At 36.4% G+C, this 20986-nt stretch overlaps 1 protein-coding gene across 1 annotated transcript; it reads left to right on the top strand.

Moving 5' to 3' along the window:
* Window positions 1-1242: 1242 nt before the first annotated feature.
* LOC131943303 (ATPase WRNIP1) lies at window positions 1243-20821 on the top strand. The gene is made up of 10 exons (XM_059303335.1): window positions 1243-1565; window positions 8313-8537; window positions 9029-9223; window positions 10036-10164; window positions 10699-10802; window positions 11231-11433; window positions 11899-12054; window positions 13470-13549; window positions 15190-15355; window positions 20528-20821. The coding sequence occupies exons 1-10, from the start codon at window positions 1251-1253 to the stop codon at window positions 20623-20625; spliced, it is 1671 nt and encodes a 556-aa protein (XP_059159318.1). The 5' UTR covers window positions 1243-1250; the 3' UTR covers window positions 20626-20821.
* Window positions 20822-20986: the final 165 nt, after the last annotated feature.

Raw genomic sequence — 20986 nt, 5'->3', positions numbered from 1 at the left:
CTTGTGTACAACAGTATCTTCTCTGAGAGAGATCACAACTTTCTGTTAGTAAATAGTGAAAAAAATTCACCCTGGTAATGGCAGCTGGCTGTAACAAAAGTTTGTTGGCTTGAATGTTTTATGAATGGCTGATTGATGCTTTATCACTTGTACAAATTTATCACAACAAAACCATCCAGCATTTACTTGTTTAACTTTTTTAAAAACTTTATATTCTATGATGAGTATGTGACCAATAATTCCAAAGTGAAACTAAATATTGGATTGTACACATTCAAACTTATATACCTATATATTTATATATACTATATTTTATTGTTGCATTTTCAAATAGCCTATTACTTTTGCATTCCATCATATGTGACCATATCACACAAAACACAACAAGCTGATTGTGTATGATGTCTACACAACAATATGCAAATATCCAATAATAAACAAAGCACTTGGTATACAACATTTTTACTTATGCAATTTCTACAGCTCTAATGTTTGCTATCATGTAAAGTTAACCCTACTTCTTATTTTTCTAACAAATGTATATGTACATTTCAGAGCTTATATAAATTAAACATTTTTTTCACTAGCAACATATTGAAAGAATGTCTGTTGAAAATTTGACCAATATGTACCAGGCTATTGAAATGTCTCTATAGAGAAGCTTTAGAAGACCTTGTCTAACACATGCTATATAAATAATAGAAGTGTACAGTAAAAGAAATAATACAGTAAAAACATTGTGTCTGTTGCTTATTTGTCATTCCTTGTGTTTGTAATTTGTTGTCATTATGTATGTAGACTTTAAAAAATAGACCTCAGTTGCATGCAATGCTAAGCTTGCTAGATTTACATACAAACATTTATACTCCCTGTTAATCAAAGAGAAAGCCTATTGAATGATATGGCACTTGAACACTAAGCCTAAACTACATAAGTCTCCTTGGCTTGAGAAGGTAGCTATGATGTTGCTTTTTCATATGTTGACATAGGTCAACAAAATTGTACACAGAATAAAGTAGGCCTGCTAGAGTGGTGTTTTGGTAATTGTAGATTACTGATTAGCCATGCCCACATTTGTAATAATCGCCAATAAGCAAAAAGTCGAAAAACTAATCTAGCCTTTCAAATTAACTTACATTAATTAAACGTCTGCAATGGGACTAAGCTGAAAGAAGGGCAAAGTCCCTGTAATGCCAAGAGTTAGTAAAGATAACGTTAGTTATTTCCCTTGACATTCGCGGGAATAAACAATGTCGGACAAAATAGTTTGTCCAGTGTGTTCTCAGCTTTATAGTTCGTCGTTGATATCTGACCATGTCAACTCTTGTCTAAATAGTGATTCAGATAAACAAGTAGGAAGTGCAGGCAAAAAGAGAAGAACTTCTGACTGGGATTTCCTAACGAAACCCGCAAAAATTAAAATTAGCTCGACTTCAACAGCTGATCATGATACTTCCAGCAGCAGGTTTACGAAAACTTCAACAAAACATGCAGCAGGTGTGTCACCAAAGAATGCAAAGATAAATAACAATAGTGACGTTATTACAATTGATTGTACAGAGGAGGTAAGCATTACCTAAAATATGGCATTGCAGGTAAATCTTCGGAAATTTAAACTTAGGCCTACTAGAAATCTAGTAGATCTAGTAGTACTAGATCTAGATCTAGATCTATTCTAGATTTAGTAAAAAAAATCATTAAATGGCATTAAATGGCAATGGGCATGGCATTGCCTCTTGAATTTTTACTAGATCTAAATGAATTTTTAAATATTCTTTTTTTAAAAAGAAAAAGTGATGTCAGGTTTTTGGATCTGAGAGAGTCAATAAGGCAGATGGAGTAGAGCTCGCCTGTTTCTGTGATTCATATGAATTGATAGTAGGGAGTATAGAGTATTTTATAGTATAGTATAGGGATTTCTATGCCCAGCCCCCTTTCCCTAATTTCTAAAAATTAATATTAAATGTGCTGTAGTAATGTTTATACGAAGTGACTAGGTAGTTCGCTCAGCGTGATGGGTAAGTCAGAGAATGCGTATCACGCAATCTAAAAATAGGTATCGGGAATTCGCAGAGATCTCGCGATACCTACGTAAATTTCAAATAAACTTTCGCGCATGCGCAGTAAATTTCGAATATACTTCCGCGCATGCGCAGCAGTTGGTATAAGAACGTTTCCCGGGCTGTACAGTTTATCTTGTTTCAAGATAGCCTCTCTCGATTGCTTCCTGAATTCATTCTTCGCACAATAACTAAAATGCCTTTTAAAGCTAATGATACTTTTGCTACCTGGTATGATTTCTTCTGCGCTGTGCAGAATTATTGTGAGGAAACTTATCAGCCGATGGTAAAAACATCTGCCAAAAAATGCACCATCAAGGAAGGGAAAATTGTGCATCCCGCCATGGTGTTTACATACTACACATTCAGATGTTCCCACCATGGCACCTTTCAGCCGCGAGGACAGGGGAGAAGACAGACCTTGTAAGTACAGCTATCTTGATCTATAGTTATAATATACACCTTGGTGGTTAGTGCTGTAGGACAGCTTTTAAACTAGTTGTATATTTTGGAATGTAAAAATTGATGGCATCTAGTCTAGAGACTCTTATCAGATTTAAATCCCGAAATATTCAAGAATTCAGTGCTAGCATATTAAAAAGATGTCTATTTGCAGATCGACCAAAGACGAATGCCCTGCTAAGATACCTGCAAGTCTGTCAAAGAATAAGACACAAGTTTTTGTCAAGCAATTGATTGATGAGCATAATCATCCCATTTGGTATGTATAGCTTAGACTAGACTCTTAGAATATTCCAAATTAGAATTAACAACTCTAATTAATTAGGCATTCTTTTTCATATTTTTATTTTTTCAATAGGACAAGAATTATACATGCGATACTCAAAAAATCGTAAGCTCACTGTGGAGGAAAAGCAAAGAGTTGAGGAACTACACAGGCTGAATGTTCCCACGAAAGTGATTGCTCAGGATTTACAGGCAAAAGGCAAGCCTGTAATTAATTAGGACATTTGGAATGAAAAGATGAGAATAAGGAAAAAGGTGCGTATCTGAAAGGATTAAAAGATTGTCAATAATTTTAAGATTGCTGTTTTAAGCAGCTGAAGCATTGAGGAAGTATATATGTTCGAATGTATAGTAATTCTATATTTTAACAAGTTCTTTACTTGTTTTTCAGGACAAAACAACGCCCACTGGCACAACACTCAATGATGCTCAGTTGATGCTACGAGTGGTAGACACAACAACGCCCACTGGCACAACACTCAATGAAGCTCAGTTGATGCTACGAGTGGTAGACACAACAACGCCCACTGGCACAACACTCAATGAAGCTCAGTTGATGCTACGAGTGGTAGACACAACAACGCCCACTGGCACAACACTCAATGAAGCTCAATTGATGCTACGAGTGGTAGACACAACAACGCCCACTGGCACAACACTCAATGATGCTCAGTTGATGCTGCGAGTGGTAGACACAACAACGCCCACTGGCACAACACTCAATGAAGCTCAATTGATGCTACGAGTGGTAGACACAACAACGCCCACTGGCACAACACTCAATGATGCTCAGTTGATGCTGCGAGTGGTAGACGACCTCAGAAATAAAGACAAAGGCTTGGTGGAATATGGTGTTGATGACCAGGACTTGTTGCAGTTTTTGTTCTTGCAAACAAGCAGCATGAGGGAGGCATTTAGGGATTTCCCTGAACATGTTTTAATTGATTCCACTTACTGTTTGAATAATCGGGCTATGCCCTTAATGACATTTTTAGTTGTCGATGGCAATGGAATGTCACGGGTGGCAGCTTTTGCTCTAATAGCTAATGAGTCTCCAATGATGTATGATAAGATATTTTCTATATTTAAAAGCCACAATGATGTTGATAAGATATCAACATTTATGGTTGATAAAGATCTAACTGAGGTGGCTTGTTTGGGAGAGAATTTCCCAAATGCTGTGTGTGAGCTATGCCTCTTTCAGGTAAAGAAGGCTTTTAAGAAAAAGTTGTCAGAAATTTCTTGCTCATCTGACAAGAAGGTTCAAATCATGTTAGTCCTAGTAAAGCTTTGCCATGCAAAGAGTCAGGCTGAGTATGACCAAAACAAATGTATTTTATTCAGCTTACATGATGAATTTGCTGTTTACTTTATGCGCAACTGGGATGGCATTGCCACCCATTGGGTTGAGTTTCATAGGGCAGAGCATTTTAATTTAGGAGACAATACAAACAAAGGCATAGAATCATACCACCAAAAACTGTAAACTGTCATTACACATCCTTTGCCTTTAGATCTTTGCCTTGATAGGATTCTTTATCTTAATACTTCACTCACAGCACACTACACACACAAACAATTCAAATCCATTACAAAAAAAGGACCATCACAATTTCCACATCTGCAGAAACAAGTAACACCATATGCACTTTCTATTGTAACAAAAGAGGTTGCAGCACAGAGTTGAATGTCTCTGCCCATGAAAATGGCCATTTTGTTTTATTTAAAAATTATACCTATAATGTTGTAAATAATCAATGTAATTGTCATTTGTTTTGCACCATGGGCCTTCCTTGTAGGCATGTTATTGCTGTACGTCGTGTACTTGGCCTTGAATTGATCAGTGTTGATCTTTTTGGGGCCAGGTGGTTTATCAAGTACAATTTTTCTGTTGATGTTTTGCCTGTGCCCGTGACTGTTTCTCAATTTGCTGGCAGGCCAACTTTAGGTAAAACTTCTAGATACTCGTTGATTAAATCTCACTGATATTTTGTTGCAAAGGTTAGTTGAGTTAGGGACAGATAGGCTAGGTTATTATCTTCGTTTGTTTGATCAGTTTGAGTCTTTAGTTAGTGAAGATTTGGACTTTAGCATTGTTTCTAGTGTGCATATTGATAGCAGTGTTACGACCCCCTTAGTTGAGGCTTCTGGTAGTAGTGTTGTAGAATTGGACCTTGATAGTGTTAGGATCCCTGCAGTTGTAGCTTCTGGTAGCAGTGTTGGTAGTGTTGTAGAAATGGACCTTGATAGTGTTAGGATCCCTGCAGTTGTAGCTTATGGTAGCAGTGTTGGTAGTGTTGTAGAAATGGACCTTGATAGTGTTAGGATCCCTGCAGTTGTAGCTTATGGTAGCAGTGTTGGTAGTGTTGTAGAAATGGACCTTGATAGTGTTAAGATCCCTGCAGTTGTAGCTTATGGTAGCAGTGTTGGTAGTGTTGTAGAAATGGACCTTGATAGTGTTAGGATCCCTGCAGTTGTAGCTTATGGTAGCAGTGTTGGTAGTGTTGTAGAATTGGACCTTGATAGTGTTAGGATCCCTGCAGTTGTAGCTTCTGGTAGCAGTGTTGGTAGTGTTGTAGAAATGGACCTTGATAGTGTTAGGATCCCTGCAGTTGTAGCTTATGGTAGCAGTGTTGGTAGTGTTGTAGAATTGGACCTTGATAGTGTTAGGATCCCTGCAGTTGTAGCTTCTGGTAGCAGTGTTGGTAGTGTTGTAGAAATGGACCTTGATAGTGTTAGGATCCCTGCAGTTGTAGCTTATGGTAGCAGTGTTGGTAGTGTTGTAGAAATGGACCTTGATAGTGTTAGGATCCCTGCAGTTGTAGCTTATGGTAGCAGTGTTGGTAGTGTTGTAGAAATGGACCTTGATAGTGTTAAGATCCCTGCAGTTGTAGCTTATGGTAGCAGTGTTGGTAGTGTTGTAGAATTGGACCTTGATAGTGTTAGGATCCCTGCAGTTGTAGCTTATGGTAGCAGTGTTGGTAGTGTTGTAGAAATGGACCTTGATAGTGTTAGGATCCCTGCAGTTGTAGCTTATGGTAGCAGTGTTGGTAGTGTTGTAGAAATGGACCTTGATAGTGTTAGGATCCCTGCAGTTGTAGCTTATGGTAGCAGTGTTGGTAGTGTTGTAGAAATGGACCTTGATAGTGTTAGGATCCCTGCAGTTGTAGCTTATGGTAGCAGTGTTGGTAGTGTTGTAGAAATGGACCTTGATAGTGTTAAGATCCCTGCAGTTGTAGCTTATGGTAGCAGTGTTGGTAGTGTTGTAGAAATGGACCTTGATAGTGTTAGGATCCCTGCAGTTGTAGCTTATGGTAGCAGTGTTGGTAGTGTTGTAGAAATGGACCTTGATAGTGTTAGGATCCCTGCAGTTGTAGCTTATGGTAGCAGTGTTGGTAGTGTTGTAGAAATGGACCTTGATAGTGTTAGGATCCCTGCAGTTGTAGCTTATGGTAGCAGTGTTGGTAGTGTTGTAGAAATGGACCTTGATAGTGTTAAGATCCCTGCAGTTGTAGCTTATGGTAGCAGTGTTGGTAGTGTTGTAGAATTGGACCTTGATAGTGTTAGGATCCCTGCAGTTGTAGCTTATGGTAGCAGTGTTGGTAGTGTTGTAGAAATGGACCTTGATAGTGTTAGGATCCCTGCAGTTGTAGCTTATGGTAGCAGTGTTGGTAGTGTTGTAGTAATGGACCTTGATAGTGTTAAGATCCCTGCAGTTGTAGCTTATGGTAGCAGTGTTGGTAGTGTTGTAGAATTGGACCTTGATAGTGTTAGGATCCCTGCAGTTGTAGCTTATGGTAGCAGTGTTGGTAGTGTTGTAGAAATGGACCTTGATAGTGTTAAGATCCCTGCAGTTGTAGCTTATGGTAGCAGTGTTGGTAGTGTTGTAGAAATGGACCTTGATAGTGTTAAGATCCCTGCAGTTGTAGCTTATGGTAGCAGTGTTGGTAGTGTTGTAGAAATGGACCTTGATAGTGTTAAGATCCCTGCAGTTGTAGCTTATGGTAGCAGTGTTGGTAGTGTTGTAGAAATGGACCTTGATAGTGTTAGGATCCCTGCAGATGTAGCTTCTGGTAGCAGTGTTGAAGTTGATAGTGTAAATAGTGAGATTGTACTTAGCATTGAAGGTACTTTAGCAGTCAAGCCCCCCTTAAAAGTTGCAAAGAGAGGTAGGCCCAAAGGTTATGGTTTGACTGCTATAGGATTGCCAAAGAAAGGTAAAGTTTTGAAGAATAGATGTAACATTTGTAGGTTAGAGGATCCAGATAAAAGGTTGGCTAAGGGTAGGACAACAGAGTGGGTCGGATGTGATTCTTGTGTTAGGTGGTTTCATAGTGTTTGTTTAGGTGATATAGATGTCATTAATGGTTATGTATGTTGTTTTTGTGATAGAGATAGAGCTAAAGTTGGCTGTGCTTATTTTATTTTTGATTGCCATTTTTTTTACAAATGTAACTATTATTGTGTTTTGGGTCACACTCAGTCATGTGTTTTGAGTTGTACATGTGATTATGCTTTGCTTTTCTAGGACTAATTTTATTTATACATGTGTTCCAACTTAGTCATTTGTTATGTTACCTCCTATGGAGCTTTTTACCCACTTATTGCATGTACATGCTTGATTTTTATTAAGTTGCTGTTTATATTTTTATGCATACTTCTTGTATTATAATAATTATATGACCCCAGGTCATGTTGCTTTTGGATTAGCTGGCTGCTATATGATAAATTAATACATAGGCCCCACCATGTCTTTTTTTATGTACTCCATTCTTTTGTATTTTAATAAACTGTACATATTTAAGTTCATTTTGTCTGTTTCATTATACATTAAATTATCAAATGAGTTGGCTTTGAACCAAAGCTACTACTGGCTTGCTGGCACCACTCTAATAGTAAATTAAGAGCCACTGTAAATCCGACTCATGTAGGACAGATACATTGTATTATTTGCACCTATAACATCTACAAAAATATTTAATGTAAATTAATGCTAGTACTACAGTTTCCAAACAGCTGAATACACAAGTTTATTAATATTATAAGACAATTCTTAAAATACATAATCATACACTAAAAGATGGTGTGATTCGCTAACATTTCAACAGTTAACTTTTGAGCTAGTGAGCAATAAAAGCACAGTTTGATCTACCAAGAAAAGATCTAGAACTATCATCAGACCTACCAAATCTATATTATTTTCTTTATTTTTTTCATATAAAACATTTAAACTATGTTAAACATTGAATTGCTGAGACAAAAAAAAAACGGGCAGTCCTGATATCTATTTTTAGATTGCGTGTCCCCTAGGGTAAAGCTTAAGCGTATCGCGGAGCGAACTGCGCAAATCCCAGCTTTAGTGCCACGCTCAGCGAATCGCACGGCCATGTTTATAACTGTAACTGTAGTTTTTTAAATATTGTAATTCAAAACAATTGAAAATTTAGTATTTAAAATGTATGTAAGTTGCTAAATAAAATTTAAATCTTTTTACTTTTTCCAAAGGCTGATCAGGGAGTCTCTAAGTCATCTAACCCTGTACCTCAGGGAGTGGTATCTAAAGGTGTCACAAGTAATGTCCCCCTGGCTGAGAGAATGCGACCACAGAAGTTTGAAGACTATGTCGGTCAGGATCAGGCAGTTGGTAGAAAAAGTTTGCTGCATACCTTATTAAGTCAAGGGGAGAGAATACCTTCCATGATATTGTGGGGGCCCCCAGGCTGTGGGAAGGTTGGTCAGATTTCTCGTACATACGCAGGATAACTATCTTCTCGGGCTTGCATGTTTATATTTTATTTCAGTTTTATTAATACTATTGAAGTATATTTGAATTCTAAAGCTTGTATATTTTATTTCAGTTCTATTAATACTCATGTAGGATATTTATTTTCTAGGGTTTGCATATTTATTTCAGTTATACTTTTTCTTTGTATAAACACTTTGTAGTAGGCCTACTGTTTCGTCATCTATGTTTATTTTCATATTTTATGTAGTGTTTATCATGTTAACAAAATACTTTTACATATTTATTTTATAAGAGATTATCATTACCTTAGGAGCATTTGTAATATATTTATTCTATAGATAAATGTTTATTAAAATTTTTCTTAGCCTCTGTATATTTGTCACAACTTATATTTTTTTTTTCTTAACCTCTTGTGATTGCAGTTCAATGTAATTTTTTTGTCTAATCTGTTGCTATTGTTTCTTCCATTCCCCAGACCACCCTAGCAAAAATTGTAGCCCAGAAATGTAAAGATGTTGGCAACATCAAGTTTGTGGCCATGTCAGCAACATCAGCTGGCATCAGTGATGTCAAGGAGTTGGCCAAAGTGGCCAAGAATGACCTGAAAATGCTGCGGAGAAAAACTGTTTTGTTTCTGGATGAAATTCACAGATTTAACAAAACACAACAGGTTGGTGAAACACCATTTTTTTCTTAGGTTACAATGTCTCTCTGTGGGTTTGTGGCTTAGGCTTGTAACTCAACTTTGACCTACTTTAAATGCAGATATTTCTTTTAAATTTTCTTTTGAACTTCATTTCCTATGACAATGCATTCTAATCTAATTAGTTATTAAATAAGTTGTTAAACATTAATTTATAAAATTCTAAACTCATTAAAAAGGGAGAGAATGGTACTGGTGACCTCTCAATCAGCCAGGTGACAGGATGTTTTCCCACCCAACCACTCATGTTAATGAGGGGCAGATATTTGTCATTCAAAGCTTAACCACAAGCTGATAAATGAGTTTTAAAGTAAACATTTTTAGTCATGTAAGGTATTACTGTATAAGAATGAACAAATGTAAAGGATAAGTATGATAGGCTTTTAATTGTTTTTTAAAATTTAAATGTCTATCAGTTTTTAATTTTTTTTGGTTGAATACATAGTTACTAAAAAGTTGAAAATAAAAATGTATAAAAACTTTATTATAACAAGTAGGAAAAATGAAAAATAAAAATATAACAAACTTTTTTTTTTCTTTTGTAAAAGCGTTGGTCGCTCATTAATTATTTTTTACTTATTCTTGAGACGAACAAAAGAAAGATTGTTTTATTTTCCTATTTTAGAGTTTTCTATTATAATTTTTTTTATACTTGTTTTATGAATACTCAGCCTATAATTACTTATATTATTCTAATTTCATTGATAAAATTAGTAACATGAGAAATTTATTAATGATATAAAAATTTAGCAAAAAAAAAAAAAAATTGTTTCTTCTAGGATGCTCTGCTGCCCCATGTTGAAGATGGTACGATCACCCTTATAGGTGCCACCACAGAAAACCCATCATTTCATGTCAACAGTGCGCTTCTCAGTCGCTGTCGTGTTATAACTTTAGAGAAGTTAAAGGTAGGTCTCGTTATAGTTAGACCGTTAATTGGTTGAATGTAGGCCATTAATTGGGTAAATGTTGGACATTAACTGGTTAAATGTAGGCCATTAACTGGTTAAATGTAGGCCATTAACTGGTTGAAATGTAGGCCATTAACTGTTTAAATGTAGGCCATTAACTGGTTAAAATGTAGGCCATTAACTGGTTAAATGTAGGCTATTAACTGGTTAATGTAGGCCATTAACTGTTTAAATGTAGGCCATTAACTGGTTAAAATGTAGGCCATTAACTGGTTAAAATGTAGGCCATTAACTGGTTAAATGTGGGCTATTAACTGGTTAATGTAGGCCATTAACTGGTTGAACGTAGGCCATTACCTGGTTAATTAATAATTATGTCATTATTTACTTAAATGTAGGCCATTTAATAGTTTTAAATATAAATCAATTTGAATTATCATAATGTATTTTTTTAGATCTATACTAAATCATGTATTAAAAAATTTAATTTTTCCAGGTACATTTGGCTAACAAGAATTATTCTTTCATTAGATCGATGACATCAAGGCTATAATTAAACGTGCCTTGCCTCAACTTGGGATAACAGTTGTAGAAAAGATGGAAGGCATTGATGTGAAACAAAACAGTTTTGGCAGGTTAGTATAACTTTTGTACTACTTGGATAACAATTACAGAATAACTTGAGTATAACTTTTGTACTACTAGGATAACAATTATAGAATAACTTGAGTATAACTTTTGCTAGTAACAAACCCACCTTATCCCTATTAATTTCTTGGATGAATTTTACTCTAGTGTTACTTGGTTTTTCTAATGAATTATTCCCCTTTGTGGAGCATAGAGGCGGCAGTTATTGTGGAGAGAGGGAGGATTATTGAAAAAAAAGGATAGTTATAGTTGTTTTTTGAAGAGAGAGTAGAATGTTTGGTAATCTGAGCCAGTAGATTAGAATAAATCTTGTTATGTTACTAATTGTTTTGTTAACAAACTTATGAGCTGGTCAATTCAAGTATTGTTTACGGTGCATGTTTGCTGAAGAAAACATTTTTTTTCTCCAATCCAGTTCCCCAGATGTTTACATAGAAGAGGCAGCCATAGAGGTACTGGCAGGGCTGGTGGATGGGGATGCCAGATGTGCACTCAATGGACTCCAGTTGGCGTTTGAGGGGAGTCTGGCAGGACAGGGTCCACACAAGGCTGCTTGTATTAGCATTGATGTGATCAAAGAAGCTTTACAGCGCTCTCATGTGCTGTATGACAAGAATGGTTAGTTTTTTTATCACTTGACTGAGTCTGGAGTGTAGACTTTCAGTACAGAGTGAAGCTGCTTTAACATGATTCTCGTACAACACAAATTACACACATTGTTAACCTCACAAAACGTCAGCCACACACAATGTCAGCCACACACAAGGTCAAGCACACACAACACAAATCACACACAGTGTCAACCACACAACATTAACCACACACAACACAAATCACACACGTCAACCACACAACATCAACCACACACAACACAAATCACAACATCAACCACACACAACACAAATCACGCACATCAACCACACACAATGTCAACTACGTTTGCTAGGTTAAAACCAATATTAGCTGATTTTAAATACTTATTTATGGTCAGTTAGCTGATTTCAGTAGCTAATTATCGAATTATGATTTTGTTGCTTGGGACTTAGTTTAGTTTTACTGACAACTATTTTCTTTGACTGGTAGGTGAAGAACATTACAATATTGTGTCTGCTCTCATCAAATCAATGCGCGGGTCTGATGCTAGTGCTGCCCTCTACTGGATGATGAGGATGATAGAAGGGGGAGAGAACCCTCTCTTTGTGGCACGCAGGCTGGTCATCTTTGCTAGTGAGGATGTTGGTAATTTAATACTTTGTTAACACGTTTTTCTTAACTCAGCTTCGCGTTTATTTGTTTGTTTGTGGGTTTGTTGTTAAAATTGACATCGAAAATTAGCCCACTTCTGATTGCTCTAGAGATCTGAAATTCGGAATGCAGGCTATTTTCGCCTAACTATTTCAGATGCAATCATAAAAACTAGCAATTAGAGACCTAAATTAGCTTAATTAAATTACGCCCCAAGGACCATAAAATCAAGGACATGATTTCTAAATATACCGACAAGACTGGAGGCCTATTGACACAGTTACTTCGGCCCCAATCGATGTGAGCGCGCTGGCCGTGATCGTATAGTGGTTAGTACTTCGCGTTGTGGCCGTGACAACTCAGGTTCGAATCCTGGTCACGGCATGTAGGCTTAATTAAATTACGCCCTTTCTCTGTTTAAAGCGTATCGGTCGCTCAAGATTTTTAGTCCGTGTATTTATAAACACTTAGTCAAGTCATACTTAATCAAGTCATTAGATAAAGTAGAAAATAAACTATATAAATAACTTTTAAAAAACCATGATTTTCATGTGTAGCAACGGACTAAAAAGGAGAAAATAAATTACTTAAAAAAAACTTTAAAAAAACCCACGTTTTTCTTGACAAAAAACGTGGGTCGGGCAGATGGGTCGGGAAATTTTATGGTGAACGTACCCACGTTTTTTGTCATCAAATGTATGAAAATTTATTTTCTACTTTTTAGTCCACAAGAAAAACGTGGTTTTTTAAAAAGTTTTTTTTAAGTATTTTATTTTTCAATATAAGATGCATTATTTTAACATAACATTACTCAGCAGCCACTTTTTAAACAGCTATGTCACTGCATTATGAAATTAACAAAAAATAATTACTTATTCAAACACTAATTCAATAAATTATTTTGGTAGAATAATTGATGTACTTTTTTCTATTAATAAGAATGCATGAAAAGTTATTTTTATCATTGATTTTCTTGATAGAAGGGTATTTTTTCCTGAAAAAAGCTACTCCTTTTTTTTCTCTAAATTTATTTTCTTTCTTCAATGAATAATTTATTTCTCTTTAAAATTAGTAGTTTTCTTTCATCATTTAATTAATAATTAAATAAACAGGTTAAAAAATATTTAATTGTTTTGCTGCAAAGGTAGTGAAAAATGTTCAGATGTTAAAAATATAAGGTGCTTAAATTCAAAACTAGAAAACATAATGACAATGTAATTAAAACTTTTCATTGCTGCGATGATGAGAAATGGCAGAAGGTTGTGTTGAATTAAACTATGACCATGACATTAAACTATGCCCATGACATTAAACTATGCCCATGACATTAAACTATGACCATGACATTAAACTATGACCATGACATCCCATTTGCCCCCATAAACCAAAGCTGTGTCATCTTTTTTCAGGCCTGGCTGACCCTCTAGCACTGACCCAGGCAGTGGCCACTCACCAGGCCTGTCATCTGATTGGCATGCCAGAGTGTGTTGTAAGTAGGTCACTTCTTTGGTTGATTTATAGTGTTGTAAGTAGGTCAGTTCTTTAGTGTGCTGTAAGTAGGTCATTTCTTTGGTTGATTTGTAGAGTGTTGTAAGTAGGTCATTTCTTTGGTTGATTTATAGCATGTATTGGAATTACGTCATTTCTTTAGTTGATTTATTGAGTGTGTTGTAAGTAGGTAATTTCTTTGGTTTATTTATAGTGTGCATTGTATTGTCCATATCACCAGCTAAACTAATCACATTGTGTTGTTCATCTCACCAGCTAAACCTAACACATTGTATTGTCCACATCACCAGCTAAACCTAACACATTGTGTTGTCCACATCACCAGCTAAACCTAACACAGTGTATTGTCCATCTCACCAGCTAAACCTAACACAGTGTGTTGTTCATCTCACCAGCTAAACCTAACACAGTGTGTTGTTCATCTCACCAGCTAAACCTAACACATTGTGTTGTCCACATCACCAGCTAAACCTAACACAGTGTGTTGTTCATCTCACCAGCTAAACCTAACACAGTGTGTTGTTCATCTCACCAGCTAAACCTAACACAGTGTGTTGTTCATCTCACCAGCTAAACCTAACACAGTGTGTTGTTCATCTCACCAGCTAAACCTAACACAGTGTGTTGTTCATCTCACCAGCTAAACCTAACACATTGTGTTGTCCACATCACCAGCTAAACCTAACACAGTGTGTTGTCCATCTCACCAGCTAAACCTAACACAGTGTGTTGTTCATATCACCAGCTAAAGTTAACACAGTGTGTTGTTCATCTCACCAGCTCAACCTAACACAGTGTGTTGTCCATCTCACCAGCTAAACCTAACACAGTGTGTTGTTCATATCACCAGCTAAAGTTAACACAGTGTGTTGTTCATCTCACCAGCTCAACCTAACACAGTGTGTTGTTCATCTCACCAGCTAAAGTTAACACAGTGTGTTGTTCATCTCACCAGCTAAAGTTAACACAGTGTGTTGTTCATCTCACCAGCTAAACCTAACACAGTGTGTTGTTCATCTCACCAGCTAAACCTAACACAGTGTGTTGTTCATCTCACCAGCTAAACCTAACACAGTGTGTTGTTCATCTCACCAGCTCAACCTAACACAGTGTGTTGTTCATCTCACCAGCTCAACCTAACACAGTGTGTTGTTCATCTCACCAGCTAAACCTAACACATTGTATTGTCCACATCACCAGCTCAACCTAACACAGTGTGTTGTTCATCTCACCAGCTCAACCTAACACAGTGTGTTGTTCATCTCACCAGCTAAACCTAACACATTGTACTGTCCACATCACCAGCTCAACCTAACACAGTGTGTTGTTCATCTCACCAGCTAAACCTAACACAGTGTGTTGTCCACATCACCAGCTCAACTTAACACATTGTGTTGTCCACATCACCAGCTGAACCTAACACAGTGTGTTGTCCACATCACCAGCTCAACCTAACACAGTGTGTTGTTCATCTCACCAGCTAAACCTAACACAGTGTGTTGTCCACATCACCAGCTAAACCTAACACAGTGTGTTGTTCATCTCACCAGCTCAACCTAACACAGTGTGTTGTCCACATCACCAGCTCAACCTAACACAGTGTGTTGTTCATCTCACCAGCTAAACCTAACACAGTGTGTCATCTACCTGTCAAGAGCACCCAAGTCCAACCAAGTGATGACAGCCATGGAGGCCGCCCGCGCCTGTGTCAGAAATCATGAAGGTTCTCTGCCCTCGGTACCCCTACACCTGCGTAATGCTCCAACTAAGCTGACCAAGACACTGGGTATTTATATTGTTTATGTTTACACCTTAGTACTATATTTATATAGCTACTGAAGACATTAAGCATTCATCCATATTGAAAACTAAAATGCTAAATTTTATTGGGTTAAGGGCATGGGCGGGTGTACTTTTTGACATAAATCGACCAAATCATCGATCCCCACTTTTACTTGATCTATACATCTATATATCTAAAAATGACATTGTTATGACCTTAAAAGCATTATTTAATTATGAAAAATCGGCTTCAAAGTAGTGTGTACAGCTTCATTTGTTTACTTTTTTGGTAAAAACAGTCATTTTTCGACCTAGAAAAATACTATTAGGCTTCGCGTAAGCCTAATGTGTTTCATATCAATGGAAAGGCCGTGACCTCCTTTCTTTATATGTTCTAAAATTAAAGGACCAATCAAAATACATACTTTAATGTGATTCTTTTTCCGACGTCATAAAGTTGTTTATTTTACTCATTCGGGATTTTCCGGTATGCAAATTTTTGACCTCAATTTTTTCATTGGCATTCAACGCCGGAAGCTAGTTAGCGATTGGTCGTTTCGCTTTGGAAGTAAACATTCCCTTAGTTTCAGCGCGTTACTAAGTTCGATCTGGTTTAATCTTGTTTCTCTAAGCGTCTGTGAAATAGTTACATTATCTTTAACATATCATTTTTTAAATTAAATTAAATATACTATTATACAGTTTGTGTTCAGTTGTGTTAATTACCATATGCAGTGAGAGGATTGTATTTGTTTTTTTTTCGAAAATGGGTAGATCCAGCACTCGCTAAAAAGCCGATTCACAAATCTAACAAAAGCAAGGCAAGTCCGCATGCAAATGAATACAGCTAGGTCTACCTCTACTCAATCCAGCACCATTCAGACAAGTACTGATGCAGATGTATGCACATTTAACAAGAAACTGCGGCAATGTAATACACAGTTTTTACAAGCAGAAGAGAGCAATGCTACATGTAGTACTGATAGTGCTAATATTAAAACACAGTCTTGCAGAATTATTGTTGACTGTGATTTGCTGCTTGCTTTTATCAATAAATTTCCTTGCCCAGAGTGTAACAGTGATGTAGTGGCTACTATTGATAAAAAAAAATGGAAAGGGTTTGCTTCTGTCATTCAAGTATGGTGACACAGTTGTAAAAAGATTGTAAACAGTATGGATACATCTGCAAAAGAATCCAGAAAAGGGCCATATACAATTAACAAAGACATCGTCTTAGCGTCATTGGCGTTAGACATGGGACCCTATAAAATGAACAAGTTTGCTGAATACGTCAATCTTCACGGAATGCACCAAAAGACGTTTCAAGCCATTACGAAAAACTTACACAAAGAGATGGTCTGTACGGAGAATGAAGTGTACAAAAAAGCAGCTGCAATAGTCCGAAACACTCATAGAGCTGAGACTAATGAAATATTGGATATTGCTGTTTCTTTTGATGGAACCTGGCCCAATTGCTGTTTCTTTTGATGGTACCTGGCTGACTCGTGGACATTCATCGCTGATTGGCATTGGCACAGTAATTGAAATCCAGTCTGGATTAGTGCTAGATATGCCCGTGACAAGCCTTCATTGCAGTATATGTGCACAGAAGAATAAACTAAAGAGTGAAGACCCTCCTGCTTACAACAAATGGCTGGAAATCCACCAGAAAGAGGGTGGCTGCACCATAAGCCACGTTGGTAAGTTAATTAATTATAAAATATTAAGCTATATTTCATCAATACTTATGATCTTGAATGATTTAAATGTACGCACATGGTAGTAATGTTTGTTGTGATTATAGTGTAGTGATTTTTTTTAAAATATAACATTTTGAAATGTTAACATTTTTAGGTCCTTCTGGGATGATGGAGGCAAAAGCAGCTGAAGTCCTTTGGTCTAGATCACTACAACTGCATAATATGCAATACACAGTGATGCTTGGCGATGGAGACTCAAAAGCTTTTGACAGAGTCACAGGCATTGAACCATATGGTTCACTTGTCAAGATCACAAAAGAAGAATGTGTGAACCATATTTCCAAGAGATTGGGCTCAGCACTGCGGAACCTTGTCCAGGACTGTTCTAAAAAGAGTAATAATCTTTTGCTAGAATCAGTAAATTTAAATAATAATTATTTTTTGTATATTTTGGCATAGTATTGTATGGTAATAATTTTAAAATTAGTTATCTATATATATTCTTTTTTTATCAGGAGTGACACTAGGAGGCCGAAAGGTTGGAAGCCTTACTGCAGAGAAAATAAGGAAGCTTTCAATTTATTACAGGGGTTCGAAGTGGTTGAGTCGGTAAAGCTCATGGTTGCTAAACCGAAAAGTCTCGAGTTCGAACCCTTGGGCAGATGAGGCTCGTTAGCTGGGGACAGCCACTCTTCTAGGAGAGACAACTCCAAAATAAAACAACTGCTGCCTTGTAGTTTGTTCTTGGTTGGACAAAGGCTATGGAAGCAAATCCAAAAAGAAAAGCAGGCTGAAATCGGAGTCAATGGCCTCAATGGCGCATAACCAGTTGACACGTAACGCTTAATTGTGTTAGAGGCGTGGTCGAGTCGGCAAAAAGCTCATGGTTGATAAATTCGAACAAAGTCTCGAGTTCAAACCCACTGGCAGATAAATCTCGATCCCCTTCAACACTAATAATTAAGAACGAAGAAGAAGAAGAAGAATTTATTACAGTAGGGCTGTTAGGGGAAACAAAACTGCAGAAGATATGAGGAAGGCAATATTGGCATCTTTGCACCATAATTACTCCACAGATGAGTATCCGCAGCACCAATTTTGCCCTCCTGGAGCAGATAGCTGGTGTTTCTATAAGCGAGACGTGGCTGAACACAAGTACCCAGGTGGACATGCCAAAAGGATCCACAGTTTCCTGGACTTCAACAGACTCCACAAATATATGTGGCCCTGTTTATGAAAGGTGGACATGCCAAAAGGATCCACAGTTTCCTGGACTTCAACAGACTCCACAAATATAAGTGCCCTGTTTATGAAAGGTGGACATGCCAAAAGGATCCACAGTTTCCTGGACTTCAACAGACTCCACAAATATATGTGGCCCGTTTATGAAAGGTGGACATGCCAAAAGGATCCACAGTTTCCTGGACTTCAACAGACTCCACAAATATATGTGGCCCGTTTATGAAAGGCTATCAGATGTGGCACTCCTGAAGCGATGTGAACTCAGGTCAACGCAAAATGCAAATAAAAGTTTGCATAACTGCATATGGGCACGCTGCAGCACGGTGAATTTTCATTCATCAAAGAGAGTTCAATATGCTGCTATTTCTGCTATAGCAGAATTCAATTTTGGACCCATGCATGCTATGACACTGCTGGGAAAAATAGGAAATCATAGTCGAAGACTAAGTGAAGGTCGTCAAAAAAGACGCCTAGACAACAGCCTGACAACAGTTTTAGGCAAAAGCAAAGAGCGCCAGAAAAAAAGGAAACTAGCAGCTGAACAAGCACAGAAGGATTATATTCAGCAGCACGGTACTTCTGGCTATGAATGTGGTCAATTTTAATGACTTACAACAGTATATTTTTATTTTGTGCAACTTTTTGTTAGTTTTTTGCGTTTTTCTCAGTTTGTTGTTTTTTCTCACCATTGTTAAAATAACTTTCTTAATAATTATCAGAACTGAACAAAATTTGTATATGTGTTTAAATAAAACTTATAGAACGCTTTTAGAGTTGTTTTTTTTTGTTTTTTTTTATTGTTGAAATAGGGAAAAAATTGGACGAAATAATGAAATTTTTACAGTGATGTATAGAAAAAAAAAAAAAAATCATCTTCATTTTTGAAAATGTAATCAATAAGAAGTCTTAAACACGTGTGTCTCCAGACTATATATCGTTTTCGTGAAATTTGTACAAACAGTTTTTGAGTTATTTCCATTTAAAAAACGTCAATAAAATCCAATATGGCCGCCATCACCATGGCAACCGAGGATTTAAAAAATAAAAAAAAATATTTTTATGCTTAGCCCTTTGAGTTATAACTATTATCCAAGTATTACATCTTTAGCCTCGGAAATAAGAAAGTTGGTACTCATCACCCGCCCATGCCCTTAATGAAAATCTTTTGAACTGTTGATTGCAAGGTGTGAGAATGGTGTATTTACATTTCTATTATTAGCAGAGCCATCTACTTGTATCATTGACTCCCAAATTGTATTAGACACCAAAGTTATAATTCACCGCAGCTGGTTATTTATAGATTTATCTTGTATAATAATAAAGTCTTGAAAAAGCATTGAAAAAATTATATAAAAGTCAATATAATGTGTCTTTAGAACTTTGTATTTTAAAATTAAATTAAAGGCTTCTTGGTGGAAACTGGTCTAATGGTTTCCATTGAGGTCATTAAAATTTTAGCTCTATTATCCGATACTTTTGTTTTGTATTTGTCTTGTATCACCCACTCCATTTCATTACATCAGGAAGTCTTGATTGTTAATTGGGTTTGTGGTTTGTTTGAACTCTGTATGAATCTAAGAAAGTGAGACTTCAAAAAATTATTTTATTTTCTATAAAATATGGTCAGATAGCTGATCTTAGCAGGCTATTTTTAGGATGATCAAATAAGACTGAAAGTTTGTGTAATGAGTTTGTATTTGCACATTTCCCTGTGTGTGTGTTTTCCCATTGCAAGTTTTTCTGGGACAACTCTAAACATGTAGCCAGGCTACCAAAATGTTATAGGGACCAAATTATTAGTAAGGAAATAAGGTTTTATACAGGGCTTCTGTGTTTAAATTAATGCTGGGTACAGTTTTATCTCGTTTTAATATCAAAAACATCAAAACAGGTTTTGTGTCTTTTATTGTGTCATTTTTTACTCTCCCTTAAATTTTACTTTTAAATCCACTTTTTTTAGATAATTATAAAAAATCATAATTGCTATAAATTAATTTAATATATTTAGCACATTTTTTTTCCTTTTAATAAGTGAAAAGTATAACAAAATATTTTATTCAAGTTTAATGTGTTTTATTTGTGTGCTTTCGGGGTATGGAAAATTCTATGAAATTGTGTATTGCCTGTATGCTTTCAAGCTATAAATAAGACTAAAAATTGAATATGTTTACCTGTATGCTTTTGAGATGTTGGAAAGACATTGAAACCAATGTGCTTTATGTGTATGCTTTCAGGATATGGGAAAGGCTATAAATACCCCCCTTCCCACAGTGGACCCATTGAACAGGAATATTTTCCACCTTCATTGGTTGGGACCAATTTTTTTTCTTGAAGAAAGAATCTGACATGCAGTTGTTAGTGATGTCTACTTGTGTATACTGTGATCTGATACACCACCTTCTGTAGACATGGATAAACTCTACAGCATAGGATGGCTAAGTTTTGTACAAGTTGCTGATGTGGACAAGTTTATGTTCTGGACAAGTTCTGTACAAGTTGCTGATGTGGACAAGTTTATGTTCTGTACAAGTTGCTGATATGGACAAGTACAAGTTCTGTACAAGTTGCTGATGTGTACAAGTTTATGTTCTGTACAAATTGCTGATGTGGACATGTTCATGTTCTGTACAAGTTGCTGCTAAGTTTAAAATCTGTACAACTTTTTTTCATATAAATCTTAACTCTGTACAAGT

This window comes from Physella acuta, unplaced genomic scaffold (genome assembly GCF_028476545.2).
Source record: "Physella acuta isolate Inbredline_101_S28 unplaced genomic scaffold, ASM2847654v3 ptg000451l, whole genome shotgun sequence".
Lineage (NCBI taxonomy): Eukaryota > Metazoa > Mollusca > Gastropoda > Physidae > Physella > Physella acuta.
This window is presented reverse-complemented; position numbering and strand designations above follow the sequence as displayed.